This window comes from Parus major, chromosome 13 (assembly GCF_001522545.3).
Source record: "Parus major isolate Abel chromosome 13, Parus_major1.1, whole genome shotgun sequence".
Lineage (NCBI taxonomy): Eukaryota > Metazoa > Chordata > Aves > Passeriformes > Paridae > Parus > Parus major.
This window is the reverse complement of record NC_031782.1, coordinates 10959203-10975047: the sequence shown is the minus strand read 5'-3', so window position 1 is coordinate 10975047 and position 15845 is coordinate 10959203. Positions and strand designations below refer to the sequence as shown.

The 15845-nt window shown below is 38.5% G+C and overlaps 1 protein-coding gene across 1 annotated transcript in view; it reads left to right on the top strand.

The window, feature by feature from the left end:
- The first annotated feature begins 280 nt into the window (after positions 1 to 280).
- ATP10B (ATPase phospholipid transporting 10B (putative)) overlaps positions 281 to 15845 on the top strand; it is a 42084-nt gene continuing 26519 nt past the window's right edge. Inside the window, exons 1-4 of the mRNA XM_015642290.2 lie at positions 281 to 375; positions 9402 to 9606; positions 12276 to 12361; positions 13904 to 14010. Coding sequence (XP_015497776.2) covers positions 281 to 375; positions 9402 to 9606; positions 12276 to 12361; positions 13904 to 14010 — 493 coding nt within the window. The remainder of the gene's footprint in view (positions 376 to 9401; positions 9607 to 12275; positions 12362 to 13903; positions 14011 to 15845) is intronic.

The following is a 15845-nucleotide window of genomic DNA, read 5'->3' as shown; positions in this document are numbered from 1 at the left end:
AGGAAAAGTAAGGAAAAGAAAGAAGAAAAATGAAAATAAACGTGTGATCGTCTCCAATTTGCCCTTTGGAAGCAAGTGGAAGGACAATCCAAACAGATACTATGACTCCAATGAAGTTAAGACCACAAAATATACCATCTTAACTTTCTTCCCCAAAAATATCTATGAGCAGTTTCACCGCTTTGCCAATATTTATTTTGTGTTCATTGCACTGCTGAATTTTGTGCCAGTGGTGAATGCTTTCCAACCAGAGGTGTCTGTGATCCCAATTTGTGTTATAATGGCCATTACAGCCATTAAAGATGCTTGGGAGGACTTCCGGCGGTATAAATTAGACAAAGAAGTCAATCATATGGGATGCTACATTTACAGCAGGTAAGCTTTGTATAGCTTTTATTACCAAAAACATTGGCTCAAGATCTTTTATCAATGGTGAGGCTTTCTGTTTAAAAAAATTAATAAATAATTGCTGAAAAATCACAGTCATTAGGTGAAATAGGGAAAAGTCATGGCAACTATATATCACCTGGTATTTGTTCTCATACAGGGAAAGATATAGATAAATAGATATATATATGTATAGATGTATAGATACATAGATTTGGGTTTTTTAAGCATTTTTGTACTGGGAAGTTAAGTTTGAGTTTCTTTATATTGGTGCATCCATCAGCCTCTTAGACCTGCATTGCAGTGAAAATAGGTGTTTAAAGAGCTACAAGCAGCTGAATTTCTAAGACATTTTCAAAAGGGTTTAATTTTATTGATATAAGTTAGCACAGAACAAGATTTGTCATGGGACTTGTTTGTATTCTCAGATGCCAAGAAATCACTTAAAAACCCGCCCTTTGAACTGCATTTTATTTTATGCTCTACATTGTTGTCTAGCTTTCAATTATTTTTTCTTTCTTAGGCAGTATGTAAAATGAACCTGTAAAAACACAGTCTAGAAATGAAAGATAGTAATATATGCCTCGGCTTAGTCACCTCTAAATGAATTAACTACATGTGCTTGGGCTCACTTCTTCAAAGGGTTTCATGACTTCTTGCTTTTAGGACATTGAGAAGATTGAAAATTATGTTTTATTGTATCAAAACTGTTCTCTCAGCAAAGCAACAAATGACTTCTCCCTGATAAAATATCACATCTGGGAGCCAGAAGTGCAAAAGTTTCCATCTCCCTGAATGTTCTTGTCATCCCTCAAATTAATCCACGGTGTTTTATATAATATGTGCTTTAATGAGCAAGATCTTGCAGAACTCCAGCTTTTATCACATAGGGCTGTCATTTCTGTTTGTTTCTCCTGCATGTGTTTTCAGTTTTTTATTTTTATGTCCTGCTGGTTAAACAGGAAAGCAGTAGGTTTGATTGTTAAGGGGCTAAACCTAGGTCCACATATAGATAATGATTTTTCCTAAAAAAAACCTGCACTCCTCTCCTTGCCAACTTTTTTTAAAGAGCTGGCATTTTACTATTTTTTAAATATGGTGGATTTAAGATCTCTTCTGTGGTGAAGAATGTCAGTCATTGTAGCTCTCTGGGTTGGGTGGCAAACTGCCTCTTCTGCCTATCTTTGAAATTTCAGTCTGGTTGAATGTTCTAGCTTTTCCAGTGTTGCATTAGCCTATGAGGCAATGGATTATTTGTTAATTTTTGTTTATTTCTTAATATTTTTTAAAACCAGGACAGAATAAGAGGGGCAGTAGATGCTAATGAATAAATCTACATAGGGATCTTATTTATTTCCTCTCTACACACAGAAGCCATGTCAGTTTAGGTCTGAAAGCTTTTTACCATGGCAACATGAGAAGTAGGGAATACAGTAGAACTTGTTTTGTATACGGGAAAAATGTCCACTGTGGAATGGCAAAATATATTCAGATCCAGATTCAAGATTGTTATGCAGAAACATGAGACAAGCCTGCCTTAAAATTTGTTATTCCATCCCATAAAAAAGATTTCAATCTTGTCTAGGATCTTGTCTTTCACCAAAGTTTTATGGCCCAAAAAGGTGGTTTCAGGGAAAGGAAAATGAGAAGGGCTTCAGACTACAGCATTCATCCTGTCTGGAAAAATTGTGGGTAATAACCATCAGATGTGGGTAATTGCCATCAGATCTGTCACTACAGCTTATTATATTATGAATAATTTTAATCAGTCTTCTCTGGTGCTTTGGGAAGCTGATATTTCTTGTTCTTCTTGCCTGCTGCAAAGTCATGAAAGGACATGATGTCTTCTAATTTTCTTCCACAGGAATCATGAAAATAGGTAATTGTTTTACTAAAGGTGAAAGTCTTTTTGGGACACTGCAAATTTTATTAATCTTGTGGCAGCGAAAAGTTATTTCTAATAGAACAACTGATTTCCATCCTGGATGAAATATTACTTAGATTTTAAGAGCTAATCTTGGAGAGTATGTTGTCTTTATTTCAGATTTTAATAAGGACTCTGGCACCTGTTCCTAAAGAAATATAAAGGCAAACCAAACATTTCCAGGTGCTGAATGTTCTCCAAAACTTTCTTGAAGACCAGGGGAAATGCCTGGTAACTTTGCTTTCTTTCACCACAGAGCAAGGGAAATGAAAATTAAATAGGCTGGCCTGTAAACATATTTATTCTAATTTTCTTTTCACAGAGATCAGCTGAAATGGGAAATATAGTCTGCTAGTCAAATGAAAGAAAAGACACTTCCAGTAGTGTATTTAAAGAATATTTAATTGAAAAAAATGAGAGACAATTAAAAGGTATTAAAGTGTTTCGGGAAGAAGCACTAACCTAGATGTTTTATTGAGGAGTTTATAGTTTTGGAAACAAAACTTTTGGAGTCATACTCTGTAGACAAACTTTTGTTCTGTTGGAATGAATCACACACATCCAAAGAAGAGAACAAAAATTTAATTGCAGATGGTACAGACCTATGTTTAAATGCCTACTTTCTCATGGTGTTCTTTAAAATATATTTTGTCTACTTTAAAATTTTCCAAGCAAGGTGAACTTCCATTACCACAAAATGCCAAAACATTTTCTATGATACTATACTTTATTATCCCCCTTCAATTGCATTTAAATTTCTCAAGTGACCTGATTTCATGGAACCCTAATTAGTTAGACTCCATCCATAACAGTTAATTATAACCTTCAAATGGGTGTGATTTTTATCATATTCATTTAGTTGTACCCAGATGTGGGTGAGGGTCTGTAGTGACACAGTCCCCAGGCAGGTGCAAAGGAGCACTTTTTTGGAAAAACCAGGCCTGTTTAGGAAGTCAGGCCTTTATCAGTTACTTAGTTTTAAATCATAACAAACATAATTCAACCAACCACCATACACCACAATGTGAGTACGTGATGGTTATAGAACTTGTTTTTCTACCTCTGATTCAGATGAGTCATTTTTCCATAGTCCTCTTCTACTTAGCCATAGTAGCAGGCCTGAGCCATGATTTTACACATGTAACAAGGCCCTTATTTTATAAGGCTTTACCTATATGCAACACCCACTATTTAGTCAAGACTGGCACAGATTGTTCTTTTCATCTATTTTGTCAGTCTCTCCAAACCTACCATGGTTATTTTTCTCTAAACTATCTTCAGTTTGTCATTAATTTACTAACAGGGGCCAGCACTGAATGTGGTACACAAACCTGAAAGTGAATGTCAATGCAATAATTGCTAAAACCTATTTTTCCTTGAAGTTCTATGAAGTTCAAGGAACTAACTGATGTGTAATTGTTATATAGCTTGGCTGTGATATTATCCCAAAGGTTATATCAAGTTCTGTAAATACTCCCTAGCATCCAGACAGGTTTTTGCATCAATTTCACATTTTTGGAAGATTAAACCTATTTTTTCCTCAGTGTTTTAGTAGACACTAAGATACAAATGTAAGAGCTATGCACAGCTCAGTATGGCACAGCAGCAGCCACAAAAACATTATTTAAGCTATTCATATTTCTTAATTTTAAGAACCTAAATTCAGATATCTGAGACAGTGACTCAGAGAGACCTTCTTTTTATGCCTTGAATCATCTTGTAGGCCTTTTGGAGAAGTAGGTAAGCCAACAGGCATCCTAAATGAGATAGCCTGATTACTCTGTCCACAGAAATGGTAATTTCTGTGGCCTCTGTAATGCTTTTAGGTTCAGTGGTTTTCAGGTAATTCCTACAAGAATCAATCTCCTCCTCCTCCTCCTCTCTAAGTCCATTGATGTCTGTGGTACAAAAAATTTAGGCTGGCCTTCTCTCTGACTCTGACTCTTTGTCTGCTCAGTGTAAGGTTTTAGAACATTTAAAATTTTTTGCATCAGCACTAACTGTGGGTTAGGCCTAGAGCAGAGGTATAGAAAGAAGGAAAAAGCAAAGTGCTCATAACTGTGTTGCATGAAATCAGAACTGCCAGCAGCTGAAAAACTGAAAGTGGCTTAATCTAAACCCACTGTTTTGAAAAAGAATTAAAATTTTTCAGTCGATTGAAGTATTGTAATTCTGTGCTGCAATTTTCTCTTTGACATCAATGGCGATTTGCTTTTCTACAGGAGAGGGTTCTTTATGTTTTCTATGGGAAGCTGGGCAACAAAGGCTGCCCTTCTGTTTGAACCCCCTTCAAATGCTCTGTTCAGCTGAATTACTGAACAGAGGAGAGATTGTAGCTCCTGTGGATGCTCCCATGTCTGGGGTAGTGCCTGGGACAGGCCAGGGATGCAGTGACCAACAGAGGTATGGGGCATCTGGAGGAAAACAAAGAAAAAGGTAGGGGACATGCTTGAAAACAGGAATTGACTTACTATCAGATCTCAGAGTTTAAAGGAAAATAATTTTTCTCTGGACTTGGAAATGTCATATGCAAGTCATTCAACACGAGGTGAACCTGAGAGTTTGTGAAGTTGAAAGCAGGATGACATTGGTGCTGCTGGGCTGACGTGCTGACACAAAAAACCCCTCCTGCTGTGGGATGGGATCATGGCAGGAGCCAGTGACAAACCCACAAGCACACTATGGCTCCTGCCCATGCTCAGGCAGTATCTGCAGCTCAAGAACATTATCAGCTAATTGTGCTGTACTCTGACCTATGAACAGTTTTCAGAATCAGTTCCTGTCTGATCTTGTGCCTTCCTTGAGTTCTAAATCTGCTCCTTTGTTGTCAGGTTTTTTTGTTTTGTGGCAGTAGCTCCTAATGGTGAGGTGATGGACATGAAGTGATCTTTGAAAATATTTTGTGAGGGGTTTGCATATAAAAGCTGATATAATCTTCGATAGCATAAAACTCTGCAAGATTTTTATTTGCAAAAATAGACTGTCAGGGGTAAGCAGCTGTGTGATTTAACCTGTTCCCCATGTAGAACCGGACCCCAAAATACTGTTGTTTTGTGTAAAATAGGTGGTGCTTGAAGGAGGTCATTTCCAAATATAGCATTCTAGCAAATTTACATACAACAAAATATAAATATATATGTTTCTCTATTGATGACACTGATAACTTTTTCTAGGAGCCATGACCTGGTGAAAATTTGGGGAGGTATAGTGCAGAGCAAACAATATCTTTATTTTGAACTGCAAAGGATCCCGAGATGGAGCTAGCAGTAATTCTACAGAATAAGATTCACTGGACTAATTGTATGATAAAATGTTTCTAGATGACAAAGATTTCTGAAGATCTCTCTCTAAGAAAATCTAGGAGACACACATGCCGTGGAGTGCACATGATAAATTACTTTTATTTAATCCTTTCTGTATCATAGAGCAATAATTTTTATTTCCCTCCATTCACCATGCATTTTGATCCAGTTTTTGTTTGAAATTTATCATTATTGAACCAACAAAGTGAAATCAAATTGTTGACACAAAATCAATAATTTATTTAAGTTTCCCCATGATCTCCAACTGCAGCAGGACTCTTATGGCCCTTTTTTTTCCCTTAGAAATGACTTCATAAAATCTGTTTAGTTCAGGCCTTCTGTTCAGATTTGATGAGTTCAATAACAGTTCTGGCAGACGTCGTTTTGATGAAAAGGCCTCTTTTCATTGGTAGTATCCTCTGATTGGCATCATCATGATATCTATTAGCAAGGGAACACTTCTTGAATGTGCTTTTGATTAATTGTCTGGCAAAAGAGAAAATGGACTGAGGAACTTTTATCTTACATCTTGTCTTCAATGTGCCATAGCCTTGATACCATATGCTATAAGAATCAAGTATCCAGATTCCTGCCAATTGAAAATCACCACATCATCTATTTCTTCAAAAAAGAATATTTCAGCCCCATTCGATATCTCCTCATTCTCCTTCCATCCAAGGCTTGACTCTTTCTATACTGACCTTGGTGTTTTCATGTTGTCTTTCTATGTGTCATCACTCTGTCCTTTAGTCTCCCTGGAGAGAGGAACAAGGTCTGCAGGTCTCATCTGTGTGGTGAAAGGGTTCAATCTTGCCAGGCCTGCAGATGGTGGTAGGCAGTGGTTGCCACAGTCATGATGATGGATTTCAGGCCATGCTGGGCCCCTCCATCCCCTGCCCAGGAGCGGCTGGGCTCCGGCCTGGCCTCCTGCAGGCCGCACAGGCCGCGGGGAGCGGCGCCAGCCCCTCTGATATCTCTTGAGGCCAGAAGCAAAGAGGAGAGAGTTTCCAGCCTTGTGGTTTTTAAATTAGAGGTGGATCTAATTTCTAAATGGTGCAAAATGTTGTCAGCTCTCAGAACTAGCCAGCTATTGGCCTGTGCTAGGCACAGAGGAAGCTCCCAATAGCTCCTCTTAGAGAAATCACTTCTGTGGGTGGTTTCTTACTTCTTTCCCTAAATGCCAATCAATGTGAAACCACCACAGTATGTTTCTCATCAGATCATCTTGGGTTTATTAAACTCCACTGTTTATTTAGCAACTAGAGCTTGTGCTATTAACTTTAATAATTGAACAGAAAATGGGCAGTGTTCCCAGTAACAGGGATTGCTGAAAATAAACTGTTTTATCATCTGAAAAATCTTGTTAGACAACTAGGAGAGTGCTGCCATGGGGTGCGGTGCACCAGTTTCATCCTGAAGTACTTCAATTTCTTTCATTCACTTGCAATTTCCTACAAAGTTATAGAAGAGCTTTGTACTGTAGCAAATTTTTAATCTTACTGGTCCAGATGAAGAGTTTTCTTCAGGAGCAGAAAATGTGCATTCTTTGAAAACTCATTGGGATAGAGTGACAGTTCACCTGAATGCAGGTTTGGGATTCTAGCAATCCCTGAACTGTAGTCCTTGTGCTAAGTAAGGCTTTTCCTCTGATCTGAAAGAGGTCATTTGCCTTTTCTGACTCACTGTCTCCTCTCTAATTAGTGACTGGGTAGAGCCCTGAAGCTTTACGTGTGATGTAGGTTTCATAAGAAGTTACTGAAAAAAATTACAAATCCATTATTTCTGTGGATTATTTGGGCTAATCTGGTTTCTTTCAGCTGATGTTGAACAGAGCCAGCTGGACAAGGTCCTTTTATAGCATTTTATGAGTGGACAAAATCAGAATTATGCTCTGTAAACTTCTGAATTGTGCAAGAGTTGACGTACAGAGAGGTAGGATTGCCCTGCAGAAACCACAGTAAACATTAAATGCAAACTATAAATGGCATCCAGATGTCTAGGATGGCATCTATTTCCTCTAAACTGATCTTGGACTCTTTCTTTCATGTTTTAAACAAACAAATTAAGAAGTCCTGTTCAGAGGGTGCTTGCCATGTAAAGGATTGGTAGTTACGTAATTCATTTGTTATATTAACTTAATATCTACTTTGTAAAGGATTAAATACTCAGCATACGCTTGCTAAAATACTTTTCAAATAGAAATTTAGCTAGATTTTTTTTTTAAATGCATAGCAACATCTAATTAACTTACAGCAAACCTCTGTTCTTCAGTATGGTCTTAAATGCCTTTTGTTGTGCAAAAGAAAAAGGACATGCAGGTAAGTAGAGTCAGACAAAATACAAAGAACGAAAAATTCAGGAAAGAAAAATTAATGTAAGATGAAAAAATATTACTACAACCCCATCATTTAGTAAGTGCTTCAAAAGCATCAATAAAGAGATTCAGATAATTAGGCTGGGGGGGTTCTTTTTTTTTACTAAAAAGTGTGTACCACGGGGAAATGGGCAGAATTTAACTTCTTGCATAACCTGTACAGGTAACTGTTAGTAGATGTTTTGCAGATAAGTGTGATGGTTTGCCTGGCAGCACTGTGGCTGGCTCTGCTTTGCAGAAAGTAGGTTATCAGGAAGCAGCCCTGCTGTGTTTTTAAAGACATTTGGCCTGGCTGTGAAGCAGTGCTCAGTTGTGTGCTTTGAACTGTAGCAAAACACTTTATCCCTTCTATCACTGTTCCCCTTCTCATGATACAAACACTTCAATGAAAGATAGTATTCTCTGTGCAATAAATGAGGGTGATTAAAAACTTTACCAAAAATGAGACTCTGAGTCATTACAAAAGAACTTTTATTGTCTGTCTGGAAAAGTATCATAAGCATTTTCCCTTTCAAAGAGAAAGGCATAAGATGATTCAGTTATTCATACTGAAAAAATACTTTCCTCTCAAGGGGTTAGAGGAAACAAGCCATTGTTGCACTGCATTTTCCCCATTAACTAATTTTAAAGCTTATTGTGTAGTTTCTGGTCTGCTTATATGGTTAAGAGCAGTTGAAGTGTTAATTACTGAAAATGCAATGTCAAAAAATTCTGCTATTTGCTGAACTTAGTTAGTTGATGGAATGGTAATTTCTTTTCCTTGAACCCCATGGGCTCTTTTTCTTTAACCTTTTTCTTTTTTTTAAAATTTTTTGTTAATTTAGAAGCTCTTTGTTTCTCACTTTGACTTTTCCATTAAACTTGGGCACTGGTTGTATTTTTTTTTCTGCTTAATACTAAGAGATCATTTGTTAGCTCTTCTACCTTTTGAAGTTGTTTCTTTTTACTAAACTCAAGATTTGTAACTACCCCTTAAGAGTTACAAACTGAAAAGACCTAAAGCAAGTGTGGCTGAGGTATCAATTTGCTTCTTTCAGGATCTATATGCTGATGTTGGAAAGTATCTAGGAAACAGTCAAAAACAATAATCTAAACTTCTCCAATAAGATACTCAAAAATACCTCTGTTAGTCTGAACTGCCTTCTATATTTTGATGTGTAGATTATAGGACTAGTGCTAGAATAAAAGAGAACTGCTGTAAAGTTTTTATTCCATGTAAAAATTTACTTTGTAAGTGACATATGGTGAAAAGAGGTGTTGTGGAAGTGCCTGAATCATTAATTTCCAGCTTCTGTGCTGTGTCCTTTGAAAAAAGGTCAGTGTGCCCCTATCCCCTATTTTCTGTTTTTGAAGCCCCAGAAGTCCTGCCTTTGTAATGTCACTCATTACCCAATATACACTTTTAATGCAACAGGGAGGAACATGCTTACGTGGAGAAGTGCTGGAAAGATGTCAGAGTTGGGGACTTTGTGCAGCTGCAGTGTAATGAAATCATCCCAGCAGATATCCTGCTGCTCTACTCCTCTGATCAGAATGGGATCTGCCACCTGGAAACTGCTAACCTCGATGGGGAGACCAACCTCAAACAGCGTCAGGTTGTGAAGGGGCTCAGCAGCCAGGTGAGTCTGAAAAAGCAGCCCATGGGTACATTTGTCTCTAGCTATGGACATTGTGCCACAGCAAAGCCACTGTACCGAGGGATTTATTTCTGCATGGCAATTGGAAGAAAGCTCGTGGTCCCCTGCCAAAGCACCTGTGGGTTTCCTTATGGATTCTGTGTCTCTGTTGCAGCTGACACTCTGCACTCAGTTCGTAGGCAGGTGGAGGTGTGGTAACTCAATGGGGAGCTGCTAAGGCACCCTGGAGTGGAGGCAGGTCAGCCTGCCAAAGCTTTCCCATGGAAAAGCATGCCCTGAGGAAGCTGTGATAAGCTTATCTCAACCCTTTCCTGGAGAAATACCCCTTAGATGGGACCATCCTCTCTTGTCATGGTGAGCTATCCCACCATGCTTTGGTGACTGTGCTGATCCTCTATAACCCATTGATTCTTCCCCCTGGTATGACCCTGGCCTTCCCAGGAAGGACAGGACAAAAAGTCCAGCTTCTGCCCAGTTCAGCAGGGAGCTGCCATCCCTGGCACCGCTTCGCAGAGCTGCTGGACAGTAAAGGTTATATCTGTGCAATTGCCACACGATGCTCCTGTCTCTCTATCTCTGAGTTGGCTCGGGATAACCTCGCAAGCTGAGCTGAAAATTACGGGGTGGAAATCACTTGCAGCCACAGGCTGCCCCTTGCTGAGGTTCCCTGGTGGCCAGGGATTGCCAGAGACCCCCAAAGGCCCCAAAGGTCCCCTTTTGTGGGACCGCTCTCTCTGGGAAGGTCGTGGCTCCCTGGACCAGATCAATGGACCTGGCCTGGCTACCACACCCTGGGCTGTAAAAATTTAAAGAATGGAATCCTGTGTAGGAGTACATTGAGCAGTTTAATAGGAACTCAAGGAAAATTAAAATTTTTAAAAAAAAAAGTTATATGTTTGTGATTATGTTATGTTATCAGTTTGTGATTTGGTTTGAATTCTTAAAATCACTGTTTCTTTTTCATAGACAGTATAGCTTCCTTTTCACACTTTAGTGCTATATTTGCATGGCTCATGTTGTATAAACCTGAAGTAAACTAGAAATTATGTCTTAAGGAGAGTCGTTACATTTTCAAGTATCTTTAAAAACACAGCAGGGCAGTTTTTCAAATAACCCAGAACAAGTTTAAGGAATGGTAGCTTGTGAGGAGGAAAACTTTGTTCCATTGGAATCACTCCAGCAGACAGGAAATAAAACCTCACAGATAATTCTAGGAATTACATTAATTTATTTAGCAATCAGTACCAGTGCCATTAGGAAGATCTTTTGGGGTTATTAGTGTGTGGGACACAGCTGCCAGGGAGCAACCCAACATTAAATAAAAGCACACCATTTCCATGGCCAGTTGAGATCAGGTGCTGTACTCCAGTGTTATTAGCTTCTTGTTCAAATGGAAATCACTTTGCAAAAACAATTAAGGGCTTTCTCATATTGTGGATGTCATAACACATTAGCACAGGCCTTTTCCAGTGTCCTCCAGTGACAATTAGGGAGAGGTTTTGTTCCTGAGGAACACTGGAAATTTTAATATGTAGAGATTTAGCAGAAAAACAGTAAACTGGTGACTTAGAATTTTTTTAAATGTTGCATTTTTGTCATGTAGTTCTAATTTATGTTGTATTTTCTATCTGTTTTTCCTTTTAGAGGAGAACAGGGTGCTCTACCATAACACAAAAAGCAAACTTTTGCCTCAGTTGCTTGTAATGTGAGGAAGTCTTCTATTATATCAGAAAATACCAGTGAAATTATGCCCCAGACTGCCTATTCATGGTGATTTTCTTCAGGCTTTGAGTTGTTATTAAGACACACTGTATGCCTAGGAATGTCTATACTTAAGAACTCCTGTCACATTAACAAAATGGAATGAAATTCTAGCCATGGTGACATCCAGTGCTCAGGAAGATCAGAGTTGACAAAACCACCTGTACTGTGGTGTATTTACATAAACAGTGCATTGGATAAAAAACCCCAGTGTCATATCACATGTGCAGATTTTAGTGGGCCAACTTCTTCCTTGTTCTTTGAGCTTTGCTTAGTGCTGTGATTTATGAACTGCATAAAACCCCTCAGATGTAACTCTGTCTATAAAGTGACTCTTTAAACAGGGAGGAAATATATATGAGTTGGGGTTAGTTCTTCAGTTTAGGATGCAAGAAAGGTGGAGAGAGACTATTTACAAGAATATGGGGGGACAGGACAAGGTGGAGTGGCTTCAAACTGACAGTGAGTAGGTTTAGATGGGATATTAGAAATAAATTCTTCCCTTTGAGGGGGGTGAAGCTCTGGCATAGGTTGTCCAGCGCCCTGTGCCAGGGCTTCACCCCCCTAAAGGGAAGAATTTCTTCCTATACTTAATCTAAATCTACAATCTCTGTTATATTCATTTTAAATGAAAATAGATGTTTTCATTAATTGGCATCTGTGACATCTTGTCCAATACACAGCATTTTCTTCATTTAATTTAACCAGTTGTTATTCCAAGAGGAGGAAATACAAAGCTTTGCTTCAGAATGAATGAGCTAAAATGTCTTTGTCTCTCCTTCTAGGGCAAGTGCTCCAGCCCTGGTGGTCTAAATTAAGCTTTTCTAGTGTTTAGCATTTCAAATACTCATTGGATTTGGCACTCATTCTTAGTGTGTTTTCTCTTGTAGGATACTGTGTTTGAACCAGAATTTTTCCAAAACACCATCGTCTGTGAAATGCCAAACAATGATCTCAATAAATTCAATGGTTATATGTAAGTACTTGTTATCCATAAATACATTTTGGGTCTGATATTACTCTTGGAGGAACTGGATGGAAGGAACGTATTTTGAGGAAATTTATGGTTGTCACTATTAGCTATTCCTAGATTCAGAAGTCAATATAAAATGTAGACTTGGACTCTGTTTTGTGGCAAGGTAGAACCAAGACTTGGCATTGCATTTGCAGTTGTTTCATACAAACTATTTTCAGAAAGCTTTAGCTCGCTTCAAAACTTAGACATAAGCACATTTACATTTGATCTGATGCTTAGACTAAGCTAGATCTTAGATAAATCCTTCCAATTGTTTAAAGGATTCCAGCTGCATGGCTCTAGTTACTTCACATTTACAGCCATGGGGAAAAGGTGTCCAAGATCTAATAGACAATACAGAGTTTCTTCTTATTAGAAAGGTAGGAAAATCAAACATGCATGCAAAATGCTATTGAACCAGTGCACTAGACTACTATAAAAAAGTAAGGGTGGTTTCTTTTTTGTCTTCCTTCATTAAGTAATTCTGGCGCAGGCATAATAGCAAATTCAGCAGATTTAACCCCATTTATGAATTATAAGGCAAATTTCTATCATGGCTCATGACTTAAAATTCTCTTACCCTCCAACACAGAGCAGCCTTTCCCAAGGCCCTCTTCAGAGTGGTCATCAGTCCATACTTATTCCCACACCACAACAGAGAACTGTCCAAAACACCTACTGCCCCAGACCAAATGCATGGCCCATTATTATGCAAATAATTTAACTGCATGAATGTGCCAGCATCCATGCCCCAGCTTTGCTAAGTTTACCAGTAGCTAAACTAGCAGTTAATGGCTCTGCAAGAAGCAGCAAGTGTTGTACTGGAGGAGCTGCGGCTGGATGGATCTCTGACAGAGTAAGAAAAATATCTCTCTCCCATTAGCACTGACTGTGTCTAATCCGGTTTTGAGGTTGTGCCCTGTAAGAATGGTGCTTCTAATAGCAATACCATTTCTCCTCTGCTGCAGTATCTTACAAGGGAGAAAGAGGTCAAGATTGTATTGATTGCTGGCTGTGGCTGTTGGCTTCAGGGACCACTGGATATAATCTAAATTGAAGCAATCTCTCCAATTAGCAAAGAGCACTGAGATTATAGAAACGTAGGAGATATGTCACAAGAAAACACACACAAATACACACCCTTAGGACCCAGGACTGGCATCAAAATATTCAATCCTCAACTGAAAGTCTGTAGCAGAAATCTCTTTTGTGAATGCCTATTATCTCACTTGATGGAACATGGAATTAGCTGCCTCTCTCTCCCCTCTTCAGGGATAGAAGAAAGAATTTGCTGGGGAAAATTACTTGCTAAGAGTTAGTGAAACTTACTTGAAAGTTTTCAAGTTTTTCAAGTTTTCCTTGAAACTAAGAGAAATAAAAGCAAAATATGGCCTACAAAATTACTTGATTTCAACTTGAAGCAGACATGCACACAAAAATTTTCTTTATCACTCCATTTAGAAAAGAAAAATTAATTGCTGTGTTTGATTATATTTCTTCTAGGGAGCAGCCAAACCATGAACAGGTAGGTTTCAACATTGAAAACCTCTTGCTTCGTGGATGTACAATCAGAAATACTGAGGCCGCAATAGGGATTGTTATATATGCAGGTAAGACGTACTTTTTATTTAGGTAAACTGAGATTTTCCCTGTAAATATCCTTAAAAAAAAATAAGTACAGTCTAATACTGCAACATAATTTGGCATTTTTGTTTTAAAAACTGGTAGTGCACAGAAAAAGTTTATAACTTTTTCTTTTAAGGGAAGGTATTACTCATCTATCTCCAAAGCCAGCAAGTCTTGCACTGGGTCTTTGGCAAGTAACAGGATCCTTGTGCATGTCAAATATCTTGTAAAAATTTCCAGACAAGTAAAAAATTGCTCAGGTGTATTTAACCCTCAGCTCTGGCTCTACTACTAATTCCATCTGTCATAAAATCTACACAGCTGCCCTAAGGGAGGTGTCACTGGCTCCTCAGTGTAGAAAATTGAGCAGCTGAAGATCTAATTAGAAAAAAAAAAAGTCACCTGTGAATTTCCTTCATCCATTCAGTCTGTGCCCGTGCTAGCATGCAGGAGGCAGCAAGGCAGCAGCAGGAGGTGACAGAAAAGGCAGCAGCAGCACAGGTTTGTGCTGACATAGACACAGTGTGTCTGTGCAACCATGAACTTCATGCAGGAGACACATGGACAAAGAAAGATGCTATTGGTGCCCAGATCAAATGCAGCAGTGGGCCAATTCATTTGTTTCTCAGCATCTTTCACCTTCGGAGTGTTACCACTGCTTTTACACAGTGAGCGTGATTTATCATTGTCTTTGACAGCTGTGCTCTCTTCTGCATCAGATAGAGTGTATCAGCTACCCTCTTCTTTGTAGATTAAATAAAAGTCAATTCAACACAACAATTAATCCCATTAGCTATTATTATCTTTCCAGTAGAGTTACATTAACTGTTTTATGTCTAATCAGCAGCAAAGGGTTCAGCCACCTAAAAGAGAAGTGAAACCTTTACAAGAGTCATTTAGCTTAGATTTATCTCCACAGCTCAGAACAATTTACCTGCCAACAGACTGTCTATTTCACTACTACACAACTGGATTCTAAATGTCTGTAGGTCCCATGTTTCCAAGGTAGCATTGCCTTTGTAGATCTTCCATCGTGTGTCTGTGAACACCACATGCAAGGGTGGTGCCCACCAGGCAGAGGAGGAGAGCCAGAGCTGAGGGTTAAATACACCTGAGCAATTTTTTACTCAGCAACCATTTTTTTTTCAGTAGCTACTGTATAAAAATCTCAGTAGGGATCATTCCTGATATAATTGGAGTAATTTATCTTCCCTTCTCCTGTTGCAGTTCCTAATTTTCTTCTGTTTAGTTCAGATTTCCCTTGACCACCAGCACAGATCTTAATATGGATCTCTATGTTGCTTAAGCTGGTAATAGCAAAGGTGGGAGTTCTAAAGTTATTCCTAAGACATGGTGGTTTTCATATGAATAGGTCTTCAAATCAATTTTCAACTGAGTTCCTACTGTTAATGTCAGCATAAAAGTTTGGGTTTTTTTCCTAAAATTAGACTGGCTTCAGTCAGTATTAGCTTCATTTCTAGCATTCTTTGACATTGATTATACTCTGGCTTTTAATCATGGTCTGTGACCTTTTCTGAGCAATCAAGATCAGTCACATAATAAGATGGCACAGTTTCCATTTTTATGACTCTATTACTCCTCAAACTTTCTTTCTAATGGAAGACTCTGTGAAGAATACAGCCACCACTTAGTGTGATTGCTTGGTCTGGGAGTTCTCATCTGACCTGATGATAGTTATACTTTTCATGGCTACCCAAATTGTTCTACACAAAGCAATAGCACTAAAAGACAAAAACCTCATTACAGAGTGACAGCCAAAGTTGTTTTCTCATTGTGATTGGGACAGGAGTAAGAATTA